Source organism: Eptesicus fuscus, chromosome 25 (genome assembly GCF_027574615.1).
Source record: "Eptesicus fuscus isolate TK198812 chromosome 25, DD_ASM_mEF_20220401, whole genome shotgun sequence".
Classification (NCBI taxonomy): domain Eukaryota; kingdom Metazoa; phylum Chordata; class Mammalia; order Chiroptera; family Vespertilionidae; genus Eptesicus; species Eptesicus fuscus.
This window is the reverse complement of record NC_072497.1, coordinates 3,365,883-3,379,832: the sequence shown is the minus strand read 5'-3', so window position 1 is coordinate 3,379,832 and position 13,950 is coordinate 3,365,883. Positions and strand designations below refer to the sequence as shown.

At 59.7% G+C, this 13,950-nt stretch overlaps 1 protein-coding gene across 2 annotated transcripts in view; it reads left to right on the top strand.

The window, feature by feature from the left end:
• Window positions 1–10,044, top strand: part of AP3B2 (adaptor related protein complex 3 subunit beta 2) — a 30,249-nt gene extending 20,205 nt beyond the window's left edge. Inside the window, exons 14-27 of one of the 2 annotated variants that reach the window (XM_054713197.1) lie at window positions 268–444; window positions 2,676–2,862; window positions 3,445–3,563; window positions 3,669–3,725; window positions 3,997–4,105; window positions 4,469–4,592; window positions 5,008–5,191; window positions 5,313–5,373; window positions 5,878–5,984; window positions 6,152–6,380; window positions 7,019–7,103; window positions 7,351–7,448; window positions 9,538–9,676; window positions 9,780–10,044. In XM_054713197.1, the coding sequence (XP_054569172.1) occupies window positions 268–444; window positions 2,676–2,862; window positions 3,445–3,563; window positions 3,669–3,725; window positions 3,997–4,105; window positions 4,469–4,592; window positions 5,008–5,191; window positions 5,313–5,373; window positions 5,878–5,984; window positions 6,152–6,380; window positions 7,019–7,103; window positions 7,351–7,448; window positions 9,538–9,676; window positions 9,780–9,930 (1,827 nt within the window). In that variant the 3' untranslated portion in view covers window positions 9,931–10,044. The remainder of the gene's footprint in view (window positions 1–267; window positions 445–2,675; window positions 2,863–3,444; window positions 3,564–3,668; window positions 3,726–3,996; window positions 4,106–4,468; window positions 4,593–5,007; window positions 5,192–5,312; window positions 5,374–5,877; window positions 5,985–6,151; window positions 6,381–7,018; window positions 7,104–7,350; window positions 7,449–9,537; window positions 9,677–9,779) is intronic. The other variant, XM_054713196.1, reaches the window with a different exon arrangement.
• Window positions 10,045–13,950: the final 3,906 nt, after the last annotated feature.

Here is a 13,950-nt window from a genome sequence, read left to right as displayed (position 1 = left end):
ACGCCCCACACTGGGGATCGAGCCACAACCCAGGCATGTGCCCTTGACCGGGAATTGAACCGCAGCCTCCCCATTCATAGGTCGATGCTCAGCCACTGAGCTCCACCGGTCAGGCTGCCCACCTTCTAATACCTCTCCCGCTGCCCCCACTCCCGTTTCTGGAGGAGCCCAGCATACAGCGGCCGGTGCAGATGGGAGGACCGCCATTACCCTGGCAGGCCACGTGCCATGTTTACCGAGGTCCTAACGCCCCTCCCCCCGCCCCAGGTGCCCATGGCCCGCGCCAGCATCCTGTGGCTCATCGGCGAGTACTGTGAGCACGTCCCCAAGATCGCACCCGACGTCCTCAGGAAAATGGCCAAGTCCTTCACAGCCGAGGAGGACATTGTCAAGCTGCAGGTCATCAACCTGGCAGCCAAGCTCTACCTGACCAACTCCAAGCAGGTACAGATCGAGAGGTGCCCCTCAACAGGGTCCCCAGAACCCGCCACGCAGTACTCTGTGTGCCCTCACCAGGTGGGCATGAACTCCAGGCCGGCCCCCCCCCCCTTTTTTTTTTTTTTGTTTATCCTCACCCCAGGATATTTTTCCATTGATTTTTTAGAGACAGTGGAAGAGAGAGGGAAAGACAGAGAGAAACATCCATGTGAGAGAAACACATCGATTGGTTGCCTCCTGCACGCGCCCTCACCAGGGTCCGGGCCGGGGAGGAGCCTGCAACTGAGGTCCATGCCTTGACCAGAATCAAACCCGGGACCCTTTAGTCCCCAGGCCGACTCTCTATGCCAGGGGTCCTCGAACTTTTTAAACAGGGGGCCAGTTCCCTGTCCCTCAGACCGTTGGAGGGCCGGACTCTAGTTTAAAAAAAAACTATGAACACATTCCTATGCACATGGCACATATCTTATTTTGAAGTAAAAAAACAAAAACGGCAAAAACACCCGCATGTGGCCCGCGGGGCCGTAGTTTGAGGACGCCTGCTCTATGCACTGAGCCACACCGGCCGGGGCCAAGGCCCCTTTCTGAAGAGAGTTCAGGCAGGTGGCTGCTCTGCCCTGGTGGCCAGGGTTCCCCAGTGTGCACGCTTCCTCCGGGGAGCCCGGGGCCTGGCAGGTCTGAAGGCGGCCTCTCCGGCAGCCCGTGGCAGTCTTTGGGTGGTGGCTCTGTGCCTCTTCAGGGGTTCCTCTGACCCACGGTAGCTACACTGGGCCCCAGGAACTCAGGCTAGGGAGGCGGGGCCCTCGGGCCTGGGACTCACCAGGAGCTGGAAGGGACAGCAGTCACGGGCGGAAGCAGTGGGGCCCTGGGCCTGTGGGTGTCAGGATGGTGGCAGCAGAAGCTTGGAGAGGAGAAGGTAGAGGGAGCACCATGGGGAGCCTTCAGTCCGTGAGCAATATGCGTGCCTCCTTGTTCAGAGGGGAGCAAGGAGCCGTGGGAGGAACCTGTGACAAGGTGAGGTCCTGTGGGCGGGGAGCCACACCGGTTGGAACCGACAGGCTCAGGACTGAGCCGAGTGCTGAGCCCCCGGACGTTGATGTCGGCCTGTTTCCCAAGCCTGGGTGTCCACATGCCTATCCCCAGGTTGTCCCGCTGGCCACATGCGTTCGCCACGTGTGCCTTTGCCGACGGATTGATTCCAAGGACATTTCCCGCGTGCCTGCTGTGCCTGGCACAGAGCGCCGTCCTGGGGTGGTGCTGAGTGCTTAATGCTAGGAGGCACTCCATAAACGGTGGCTACCACTGTCCTTTGTAAAGACAGTTAGACTAGCCCTGGCCGGTGTGGCTCAGTGGATAGAACGTTCGCCTGCGGACTGAAGGGTCCCGGATTCGATTCCGGTCAAGGGCACATGCCCGGGTTCTGGGCTCTATCCCCAGTGTAGGGGGTGCAGGAGGCAGCCGATCCATGATTCTCATCATTGATATTTCTATCTCTCCCTCTTCCTTCCTCTCTGAAGTCAATAAAAATATATTAAAAAAAAAAAAAAGACAGGTAGACTAGGCGGGGATCGGGCAGAAATGGAGAGGTTGGGGTCTGGGGTACAGCTGCCTCACTGCCGTGTGCACTGCCGGGACTTCTGTGACTCCAGCAAGCCCACGGCACTGGCTCTGCGGTTGGCTCTGCTCTCAGTAGAGCCTTTCAGGGGAGGGCTGTGGCCGTGGAGACCACAAACTTGGGACCACAACTCTGAGGACCAATGGAGTCCAAGGCCCAAAAGGCAGCTGTCAAAGTTGGGGTCAGGCCCTAGGCAGTGTGGCTCAGTGGACAGAGCGTCGGCCTGTGGACTGAAGGGTTCTGGGTTTAATTCCAGTCAATGGCACGTACCTCGGTTGCAGGCTCCTCCCCGGCCCGGGCCCTGGTCGGGGCGCGTGCAGGAGGCAACTAATCGATGTGTTTCTCTCACATCGATGTTTCTCTCTATCTTTCCCTGTCTCTTCCACTCTCTCCAAAAATCATGGAAAAATATCCTCGGGTGAGGATTAAAGAAAAAAGAGTTGGGGTCAAGAGTCAGGGAGGTGAGGGAACACAGCCTGTGGGAAGGACTGGGGTGGAGGGAGGGGGAGGCCGCGGTCCAAGAGGGAGGGCAGCAGCGTGCAGAGGTGCCGGTCAGAGCCTGGTCTGGGACCTCCCGTGTCCCCCACTCCCTGACTGGTGCTGACCCTCTCTTGCCCCCAAGACCAAGCTGCTGACCCAGTACGTGCTGAGTCTGGCCAAGTACGACCAGAACTATGACATCCGTGACCGCGCACGCTTCACCCGGCAGCTCATCGTGCCTTCCGAGCAGGGCGGGGCCCTCAGCCGCCACGCCAAGAAGCTCTTCCTGGCGCCCAAACCGGCCCCCGTCCTCGAGTCGTCCTTCAAAGGTGGGAGCTGAAGTGGGGACCCCCATCCGAGGGAAGGGGCAGATTTGAAAATCTCCTGGGAGAAGGGGAACTGTCCCTTTCTCCTCTCAACACCATCCCCACTCACAAGTCTCTGTGCTGCCCTCCTCTGGCCCTGACTCCCTCCTGCTCCCACGGGGCTCTCACCCCTCCGGGCCCTGACCCAGCCAGGCCAGCCTCTCGTTCCTGGTCGCTATGCTCACCCCCACGGGGCCTCCTCGTGGGACCTGGCGATGCTGAGCCAGCCCCCACTGCCCCGGAAGAGAGGGGACACCACATTCCCACCACCCAGGGCCAGACCTGAGCAGACAGGCCAGCAGCACCCGTGGGCCAGCACCCTCCTCTGCCCCCACCTGCCTCCACCCCTCAGCCTGCTCTGGTCGGGCCAGACCACCTTCCCTCCAGCACGTGGGCCTGAAGGTCAGGGTGGAAGAGCGATTAAGGGGCACAACCACCTTTTCATCTACCCAGCTAGGGCACCCCCTCCCTGCTCCCCGCCCCATCCAGGATCAACACCAGCCCCTAGGAAACAACTCACAGGCTGACCTCTCACCCTGTCCCCAGACCGGGACCACTTCCAGCTGGGCTCACTGTCCCACCTGCTCAATGCCAAGGCCACAGGCTACCAGGAGCTCCCAGACTGGCCCGAGGAAGCCCCGGACCCCTCCGTGCGCAACGTGGAGGTCAGCGGGGGTGGGGGTTGAGTCGCGCAGGTGGAGGGACAGACGGCAGGGAGCCTGGTGTCTCAGGTGCTGGCCACGCCCTCCTGACACCCTCCCCACACACAGGAAGAAGATCTCTCCCTTATTGAGACCCACGTGGGCCTGCTGGGCGAATACACTGAGGTCCCCACACCCGTGTGCTGTGTGCCCTCTGCTCGGCCTGCAGTGCTTCCTCTCCCCTTCCCCTGCGTGCTGGCCCCGAGCCTTCCCCCCTCTCTGTCCCCTCCTTGGTTTGCCAGTGCCCCCTCTGCGAGCAGCTGCCCCTCACTAGCTCCTCCTGGGACAGGACCAGGGCCCCGGAAGAGGTGGGGGTGAAGGATAAGGAGGCTCTGTGCTTTGATTCCCCCTCCCCAACCACCATTTAATAACTCTCTTACCCGCCCCCCATCTCCAGGTACCTGAATGGACCAAGAGCTCAAATCGGGAGAAGAGGAAGGAGAAGGAGAAACCCTTCTACTCGGACTCTGAGGGCGAGTCGGGCCCCACGGAGTCCGCAGACAGTGGTGAGGAGATTGAGAGCTGGGCTCTGTGCTGCTGCCCACACGTGTGCTGTCTGAGGCCCGTGTGTGTGTGTGTGTGTGTGTGTGTGTGTGTGTGAGACCCGGTTGTGTATCCAAGGGGATGTGCACCTGCCTATGTGTTTACTCACCTGAGGGATTGCAGGTCCGGATGTGTGTGTGCAGGTCTCTGTCCATGCGGGTCCAGCTGTGTCCCTACTGGTCTAGGTGGCACCTGGAACCAGGGGCAGGTCAGGGGAGGGTTGCAGTGTCAGAGCTGAGTCTGAAGCTGCGAGCCCAGGGCACCTGCTGGGGACTGGGAGGCCTGCTCTGGGGGGTGGAGGGGTCCCTGAGATGGTTCCTCCGCAGACCCTGAGTCCGAGAGCGAGCCGGACAGCAAGAGCAGCAGCGAGAGTGGCTCTGGGGAGTCCAGCAGTGAGTCTGACAATGAAGACCAGGACGAGGATGAGGAGAAGGGGAGGAGCAGCGAGAGGTAAGAGAAGGGTGGGGCTTGGGGTCTCCCCTGGAAAAGAAGGGCTAACCACACAGCCCAGGCCGGTCTCCTAAGAGTCAGTCCCTGAGCCTGGTGAGCTGGTGGGGCCTACAGACCCCCGGCCAGCTCCCGCAGACCCCCGGGCAGCTCCCGCAGCCCCCCAGCCTGCTCCCGCAGACCCCCGGCCAGCTCCCGCAGACCCCTGGCCAGCTCCTGCGAGACTGCTCTCAGGAGCTGCAGGAGGTCTCAAGGATTCAGCATGGAGAAGCAATTGGGCATTGGCTGGCAAAGGACCCACTGGCCCAGGCTCCCCACCTCACCCCCACTTTTCAGGGCTTTCCCACTCTTCTGGGAGGCAAGGAGTGGGAGCCCAGGCTGGGCCTGAGTACTATCTGCCCCCACCCCCATCCTGCAGTGAACAGAGTGAAGAGGAAGGTGAGAAGAGCAAGAGGAAGAAGAGGAAGAAGGGGATGGAGGGACAAGGAGAAGGCTCGTCCTCAGATGAGGGCAGCGATTCCAGCAGTAGCTCCTCAGAGTCCGAGGTGTCGTCGGAGAGCGAGGAGGAGCAGGCAGAGCCTGCGTCTTGGAGGAAGAAGACGGTGAGAGTCTGGGGTCGAGAGGGGTGGGCTCAGGGACAGGGCCCTCCCACCTTCTGGAACACTCAACGTGTCCTGTACCCAGGCACTCCCTCCCATGCCCACACCCCATGTTCTCTTGCAGCCTCCCAGCAGCAAAAGCACCCCTGCAGCCAAGGAGGTCTCCCTGCTGGATCTCGAGGACTGTGAGTTTGGGGGTAGAGGTCATGGGGAAGGAGGCCTGGGGGTGGGACTTAGGAAGGTCTGAGGGAGCTCTGAGTTAGGGTCCTCAGGGCTTGGGCGTGGGGGGAGCAGACAGCGTGGCCAGTGTGGCTCAGTGGTTGAGCATCCACCTATGAACCAGGAGGTCACGGTTTGATTCCTGGTCAGGGCACATGCCTGGGTTGCGGGCTTGATCCCAGTGGGGGGCGTGCAGGAGGCAGCCGATCAGTGATTCTCTTTCATCATTGATGTTTCTATCTCTCTCTCTCCTTCTCCCTTCCTCTCTGAAATAAATATTAATATATATATATATATTAAAAAGATACATCTTCAGGCCTGAGAGGGCACTAGGTGTGGGGCTGGGGTGGAGAGTGGTTAGAGCCATCAGGCTGCCACCTGCCCCGCTGTCCATGGTGCTGAACCGTCTGCTCAATTCGGGCCAGTTCCACTTTCCCTCTCCCCCCATAGTCTTCCTCATCTATCCACAGTCACCCCTCCCAGTGCCCAGCCTGTGTCTCCCCCCTCGGTCGTGTCCAGCAGTCTGGCCGCAGACCTGGAGGGCCTGACCCTCACGGACTCCCCGCTGGTGCCCTCGGTGAGTGGGATGGGACCCGCAGTTCTGTGCTGCGCCCTGGGGTGTGGATCTGTGTGTGGGGTGATGGAAGGGAACGCGCCGAGCCCTTGTGGCTGTGACCCTCGGTGGGGACAGGGCTGGGCAGGCTGCTGCTTGCTCACTCCCATCCCCTTCTCCCTCCCGTCCAGCTGCTGAGCCCGGTGTCGGGCGTGGGGCGGCAGGAGCTGCTGCACCGTGTGGCGGGCGAGGGCCTGGCTGTCGACTACACCTTCAGCCGCCAGCCCTTCTCCGGCGACCCCCACATGGTGTCTCTGCACATCCACTTCTCCAACAGCTCCGACACCCCCATCAAGGGCCTGCATGTGGGCACCCCCAAACTGCCTGCGGGCATCAGTATCCAGGAGTTCCCAGAAATCGGTGCGGCTCCCGGGCAGTCACTCTCTGCAGCTGCTGATGCCCTCTCCCTGCCGGGCCAGGGGCCAGGCCCTGGGGGCACAGAGAGGGCGGGCATCTAGCACGATCCATGCCCAGTGGGCAAGACAGACTAGGAAGTGAGCGGGTCCTGATCAGGGCAGAGGGTGCTTGGGCTCGGTTACTTCAAGACTAACTTCAGCCCTAGCTGGTGTGGCTCAGCGGATAGAGCATCGGCCTGTGGACTGAAGGGTCCCAGGTTCGATTCCAGTCAAGGGCAGGTACCTTGGTTGCAGGCTCCTCCCCGGCCCGGGCCCTGGTTGGGGTGCATGCAGGAGGCAACCAATCGATGTGTTTCTCTCTGTTTTTCCCTTTCTTTTCTGCTCTCCTTAAAAATCAATGGAAAAATATGCTCAGGTGAGGATTAACAAAACAAACAAAAAGACTGACTTCAGTGGATGAGTGTGTGTGTGGGGGGGGGGGCAGGGGGGTGTTTAGGTTTCAGGAGAAAACCAGGAACAGTCTCCCCAGGGCGGGCAGCTGCGAGTGGCCGGCTCTGGCAGAGGAGGGAGAATGGGTCTGGGGTGCAGACCTGTCTGGTGACGGTGTCTCTCCCTCTCCCCCTCCCGCCTCACCCCCTGCAGAGTCCCTGGCACCCGGAGAGTCTGCCACTGCTGTCATGGGCATTAATTTCTGTGACTCCACCCAGGCGGCCAACTTCCAGCTGTGGTGCGTATCCACCTCGTGGTGGGGGTGAGGGTGAGGGTGGGTCGGGGAGAGGTGGGGTCACAGTGGAGCGGAGCTGGAGGTGGTGGCAGCCGGGGGTACGTCATGATGTGGAGGGTCTGGAAGCGTCCCAGTGCCCTCGGTCTCACCTCTCTCTCCTGCTGCCCCCAAGCCCTGCTGCCCCCAAAGTGGGAGGCGAGGGGAGAGATGGGCCTCACTGCCCCCCCCCCTTTTTTCTCCCCCCACCCAGCACCCAAGTGCGACAGTTCTACGTCTCCATTCAGCCGCCTGTTGGGGAGCTGATGGCCCCGGTGTTCATGAGTGAGAATGAGTTTAAGAAGGAACAGGGTGAGTGCGCCATGGGCGGACGGGGCGGGGCTCAGAGCCATCCACAGCTCAGCTCCAGCTCACAGCCAGGCGGAGGGGGCGGGGGGGGGGAAGGGGGGGTCCTCAGCTCATCAGAGGGGGGGCCGCGCCGCGGGTGCTCCACGGCGGCTCTGCAGGGGCCGGGTCACTTCAGCGAGGCTGTGGAGAGAGTGGGCACTTGGCCAGGCCCGGAACTCGAGGCCAGCACTCCAGCTGGGGGAGCATCGCGGGTGCGTGTCGGTGCAAGTTTCCGGGAAGGGTCGCCCTCCGAGGACGCAGCACAGGGGAGTGGTGAGAACGAAGCCGAAGGCAGGTTTCGCCTCGTTTCCGGAAGCCTCGAACTTCCGGTGCTGAAGGGTGTCAGCCCTAGACTTTCAGAGCTGGACGGGCCTGCAGAGGCTGGAGGGTCCAGCCCCATCGCTAGAGAAGAGGGCCTTGGATTCGGTTTTCCGGGCGGTGGAGGCGTCAGGGAAGGTGTCTGTCTGGGTGAGGGCGGGCCGGGTTCAGACCTCTGCTTCCGGCCGAGGAAGCTGGCAGCGTTCTCGCCGGGACTGAGGTGGGAGAAGCCCTGGTTTAGGTTCCGAACCTGCACTCACGTGGTGTGTGACCTGGGGCCAAATTCTGACCATTTTATGAGGCTGTTGCAACAGATGGGCCCAGAGACGGTGAGGAGCAGGATTGGAGCCGTGACAAAGGGCGTGGGGGCTGCGGTGGGTGGCCCCGGAAGAGGGAAGCCACCGGCATTTCCCCGAGGGAGGCATAGAAGCTGTTCTAGAATTCTGGGCTTGGATGGGAGGGAGAATGGCAGTGCCCTTCACCCAGACCAGGGGTCGGCACGCTTTGGCTTTTTCTGCAGTGCGCCATAAAGCCAACATTTCAGGCTTTGTGGGCCCTGTGGGGAGCTGGATCTGGCCTGCCCGCTGTAACTTGCCAAACCCCTGATCTGGTAGAAAGAATGGGTTTGGGCGAGGGGTGAGGGAAGAGCAAGGTTAGCTCTGGCTAAGCTGGTTTTGCAATGCATTTGGGAAATTCAGGGGGAGGCGTTGAGTGTGCAGCTGGAAATGTAGGTCTGTGCCCACGAAGCACTTCCGGGCTGGAGTCCCGAGCACAGAAGGGGGAACTGAAGCTGTGAATGTGAGTGAGATCGCCCTGGGGAGATGCTTCAGACCTTCAGAGCCAGCAGATAGGAGCCTTGGGGAGAGCAGGTCATTGAGAAAGGGGGCGGGGCGGTCAAAGGGGGCGGGGCCTGTCAAAGGGGGTGGTGCCTGTCAAAGGGGGGCGGGGCAATCAGAAGGGGGCGGGGCCAGTCGCAGTGGGTTGAAGGAGACCCACTGAGGAAAGGGAGTCCTCTATAGAGGACGTGGGCCCTGAATGGGAGACACAGCCTTAACATGATGAGCATTTGATTTCTGGAGAGGACTTCTTAGGAGCAAGGAGACTGGGACACGGAGAGGCTTAAGGTACAGGGGCAAGAAAATACCACCGGCCAGGCATGGAGGGGATGGAGCATCTCAGAGGGAGGAGAGAGGCTGCAGAGGAGGTGGGCGGGAGGGCGGACAAGGGGCTCCTAGGGCTGCCTGAGAGCGTGTGAGCGGACCGGAGAGGTCAGCCATGTTGAGTGAGACGTTCCCGGGTGCTGTGAGCGCCTGGCCAGGTCCGGAGCTGCTGCCCCAGGTGAAGTTGGGGTCCACCTGTGAGACTGCCCGGGCTCTGGCCGGCCCGGTGAGGACCAGGCCTTGGCCAGGAGGGCGGCAGCCACCAGTGCTCTCTGTGAGGACTCAGCCGCAGGAGCCGGGAGGGATTTGAACTTGGTTGGGTGTGGGGTCTCGGGTGCAGGAAACCTCTAAGTGGCCACCGAGTCTTCGGTCAGTAACATGGACAGAGCCCTGGGTGGGCGGGGGAGACCCCTCAGGTTTCCCGAGGAAGGGCAAGGCCCAAGAGGGACGCCCCCCTCCCCAAGGCTGTGAGGGATTCAGGCCTGCCCAGGCTGAGAACTTGGTGAGGAAGCTCCGTGGGCAGACCCAGGTGAGCCCATCACCGCCTCTGCCCTCATCGTGACCTCCGCCCCCAGGAAAGCTGACGGGCATGAACGAGATCACAGAGAAGCTCACGCTGCCGGACAGCTGCCGGAGTGACCACACGGTGGTGCAGAAAGTGACCGCCACGGCCAACCTGGGTCGTGTCCCTTGTGGGACGTCTGATGAGTACAGGTACTGGGCCCCTCCCTGAGGAGGAGATGGGCTGTTGGGCCTGGTTTGAAGGAGGGCCCCCTACAGCAGGGGCTGAGCCCCTCCCTCCCTCCCTCCCCCTCAGGTTTGCAGGGAGGACACTGACCAGCGGGAGCCTGGTCCTGCTGACCCTGGACGCGCGGCCCCCTGGCCCTGCCCAGCTGACAGTCAACAGCGAGAAGATGGTGATCGGCACCATGCTGGTGAAGGATGTGGTGCAAGCTCTGACCCAGTGACCCCCAGTGCTCCTGCTTCTCTGCCACTTGTTTCTCCCTCATGACACCTGGGCTGTTAGCACCCTCCTTCCTCTCTCTCTCTCTCTCTCTCTCTCTCTCTCTCTTTCTCTCTCTCTTTCTCCCTCCCGCTCCATTTCAGATAAGATTCCTTATGTCAGACAGCACCCAGAGCTCCCCCCACCCCGCTTTCTGTAGTTATTTATGGAGCAAATTCTCAATAAAGGTCTTCTCCCTAGAGGCCAGCTCACCTTTCCTTTCTCCTGGGTTCTAAGGGGCTGGGGCAGAGTGGCTAAGGGTTCCGTCAGACCAGTGGTTCTCAACCTTCCTAATGCCGCGACCCTTTAATACGGTTCCTCATGTTGTGGTGACCCCCACCCATAAAATTATTTCCGTTGCTACTTCCTAACTGTAATTTTGCTACTGTTATGCATCGTAATGTAAATATCTGTGTTTTCCGATGGTCTTAGGCTCTACAGCAGCGGTTCTCAACCTGTGGGCCGCGACCCCTTTCACAGGGGTCGCCTAAGACCATCGGAAAACACAGATATTTACATTACGATGCATAACAGTAGCAAAATTACAGTTAGGAAGTAGCAACGGAAATAATTTTATGGGTGGGGGTCACCACAACATGAGGAACCGTATTAAAGGGCCGCGGCATTAGGAAGGTTGAGAACCACTGCGTTAGACCCTCGTGACTGACCACCAGGGAGGCTGGACTGACTCAGGGGTGACTCTGGTTGGAGCCCCCGAGCGGACGGTCTCGGAGCCCCCAGGCATCTCTGTGGAAGAGACATGTGAGCAGGGACGAAAGGCCACGTGGTCCTTCCTCTGAGCCTCTAACAGCGAGGCCTCTTCCACGGCTGGCCCCCTGGGTCCCCTCATGGGTCCTTGGGAAGGAGAATTCATGATGTGGGGAGTTTTCCAACCAGGTGCGAAATTCAAAACAGGCCAACTACATGTGGCGACAGGGCCCAGAGCCCCCACCTGGCGGGGCGGTGATCAGCTAGCCATTGTGGAGGAGGAGGAACAGCAGGTGTGGGACAGCTGCTCACACTGTCCGCTCCCCTAGGGATGGACAGACTCAGAGCAGGAGGTGGGGGTAGGGGTGGGGCCCGAGGTCCAGGACTTCTCACAGGTCCCAGCCGTCAACGCTGTTGCCCCACAGACACCGAGTAGGGAGCATTCAGAGCCCTCCACCTGGGACAGGCTTCCGGGGGTGGCAGTGAGGATCTGGGCCCTGCTGATACCTTTCCCGGTGAGTAAAGAGGCCGCGTGAGCAGCGTTCCCAAAAGGTACAAGAGGTGTTCCGTTAGCACATGTTCTTTTATTTATTAAAAAAAAATTTTTAGTCCTCACCTGAGGGTATTTTTCCATTGATTTGTAGAACGTGGAAGGAAGAGGGAAAGACAGAAATATCAACGTGAGAGGAACACATCGATTGGCTGCCTTTGCATGAGCCCGGCCAGATCAGGGGCCGGGGAAGAGCCTGCAACCGAGGTACGAGGTACGTGCCCTTGACCGGCATCGAACCCAGGACCCTTCACTCCGCAGGTCGGTGCTCTATCCACTGAGCCAAACCAGCTAGGGCTAGCATATGTTCTTTTAAAAAGAACGTCTGATCACATACATTTAGGAATCATGGATTAAAGCAAGTTTATTTCCCACAGGCCTTCTCCGAGCCTTTACTGTGCTAATGCGCATGGTGACACCCCGCCCACCCGGGAGGGGTTAGAGCTCAGCGTTACCCAACTGGGTTTGGATCCTGGAATGCCTTCGTCCCAGGGCATCTTGGTGGGCCGGGTTACAAGGAACATGCCCAGTTACAGGTTGGAGATGTGGGGCCTCCATCAGACCCTCCATGGCCAGGTCCCTAGTTCTTTGGCCACAGCCCTGTCACTGCTGTCTCACCTGCTTCCCCATCTTTCCCCCGGAACACTCCTGCCCGGGAAACGTGTTGATTGGCCTCTGAATTGTTTCCGGTTGGGATATTATTTTGGAATAAAAGCTGCTGTGAACATTCTTGATGTTCAGCTCACAGCTACTCTGGTGAGCAATTGGGCGACATTGTCGAGTTGCGGATGTGTATACTTCAGGACCCAGCAACTCCACCCCTGGGATAACACGTTATCGACACTCTCACACACGTTAAAAGCGGCGAGAGTAACAACGCCAATGGCTATGTTATTCATAACTGCAGAAATACAGTAAACTAACCTGAAATGCCCACCAACAGGGGAGTGAGTCAGTAAATTGTGGTCTGGTCATACAGTGGAACACTATATATAAGTAAACGTCAATGACATAAAGCTAATTGTATCGAGGTGATGGCTCAGAAGTAATATTGTGTGAAGAGAGCAGGATCTAGGTGCACACTTGTATACAATGCCACTTATATACAATTTTAAAACATATGGTACAGGCCCTAGCCGGTTTGGCTCAGTGGATAGAGCATCGGCCTGCAGACTTGAAGGGTCCCGGGTTCAAATCCGATCCAGGGCACGTCCCTCGGATGCAGGCTCCTCCCCAGCCCAAGCTCTGCCAATGTCTTCCCTGACTCCCCTGCCACGTAAAAGTGGGATCACACCACCGATGGTGAAGCAGGTGTGAAGGCAGTGCCGGGGCACACCCCTGCCTCTGGCTCCAGGGACCTGCTGGGCTCTGTGGCACCAGGGAGCAGCTGGAGCCATTGCCTCTGAGAGCCTGGGGCGGGGACAGGGAGAGAAGGACCAGAGTCACTGCGGGTGGAACTGATCCACCGTCTGGGGCACCTGAATGGTGGACTCCCTTTCTCTCTCTGTGCAGGAGAAGGAAAGTGGGGGCGATTTTCTAAGAAACACAATAGCCCAGGGAGGGCTTAGGGGAGGGGATAGAAGTCATGGCCACCCAGGGACTGGCAGAGGCAGAAAGTGCCCCAGCAAGGTGGGGTAGAGCATTAACGTGGACCCAGGAGGTCTGAGCCTGACCATAGGCCTCAACAGGTCCGAGGATGGTGAGAGGCTGGGAACGGGGCCCCGCCCAGGACAGCTTCCTGGCGGTGCCTTGGCAAATGGGTAAGAGAAACGGCTCCAGTTTCTATAGCAACTGGCTCGCTGCAATGGTTCTGGAACAGATCCATTAGGGACACCTAGGAAGCTAGGAGGACCCCAGGGGTGGGTTAGCTGTGCCCACAGCTGAACTCCCATCCTGCCCCTGTGCTAGTCAGCACCTTGCACCGGGCACTTTGAGGGTCACCTCAAGGCGCAGCCTGCAGACCGGAGGGGTGGAGGTTGGGTGTGTAACTGGACTTTCCTAGGCCGATTGGACAAGGAAAGGGAAAGAGGAACTTTCTAACCCACCAGAGGGCCTGGCCCCTGGACAGCCAGGGTCCTCACTGCCAATGCCCTCCCTGACTCCCTGCCACATCTGGGTCACCCCTTTTCTACTGTGAAGGCCTGCCTCCGGCCCCTCCTTCCTCCTTCAGCACTTCCTGTGCTGGGAATTGTGGTGACAGGGCCTGGTCAGTTCGTCTTCCAGGGTCAAGAGGAGGACAGCAAACAGTGCCTGGAAGGGTGACGCCCAGGAGGAGGTATGGAGAATGGGGTAACATGGTGCACACCTGCCCGCATCACCCACTTGATGGTGCTGGTCTGGCCCTCTCGGCTTTCCCTGCCCCATCCCGCTGACCTGTCTACCAAGAGTAAGCACTTGGGCCCCACTGTTTGGTCCTGACCACGGGGAACCCCGTCCTTACGGCCCTTCAGTGCAGACTGTGCTTTGGTGTCTCTGAGGCTTCACAGCTGGGCCTGGGGCAATGCTGAGCAGGGTGAGCAGTGCCGGGGGTGCCCACACCTCCCGAGCCCTCTGAACGTCTCACTGGTCACTTCCTGTCCTCGTGCCAAGGACCTTCCAATTTTTAGCTCCTTTCAAATCTTCCACCCCAGGATTCCGCCTGAGTGAACGGCCCTGATGATACATGTCAAGCTTAAAAAGAAAATACCGCCGAAACCGGTTTGGCTCAGTGGATAGAGCGTCGGTCTA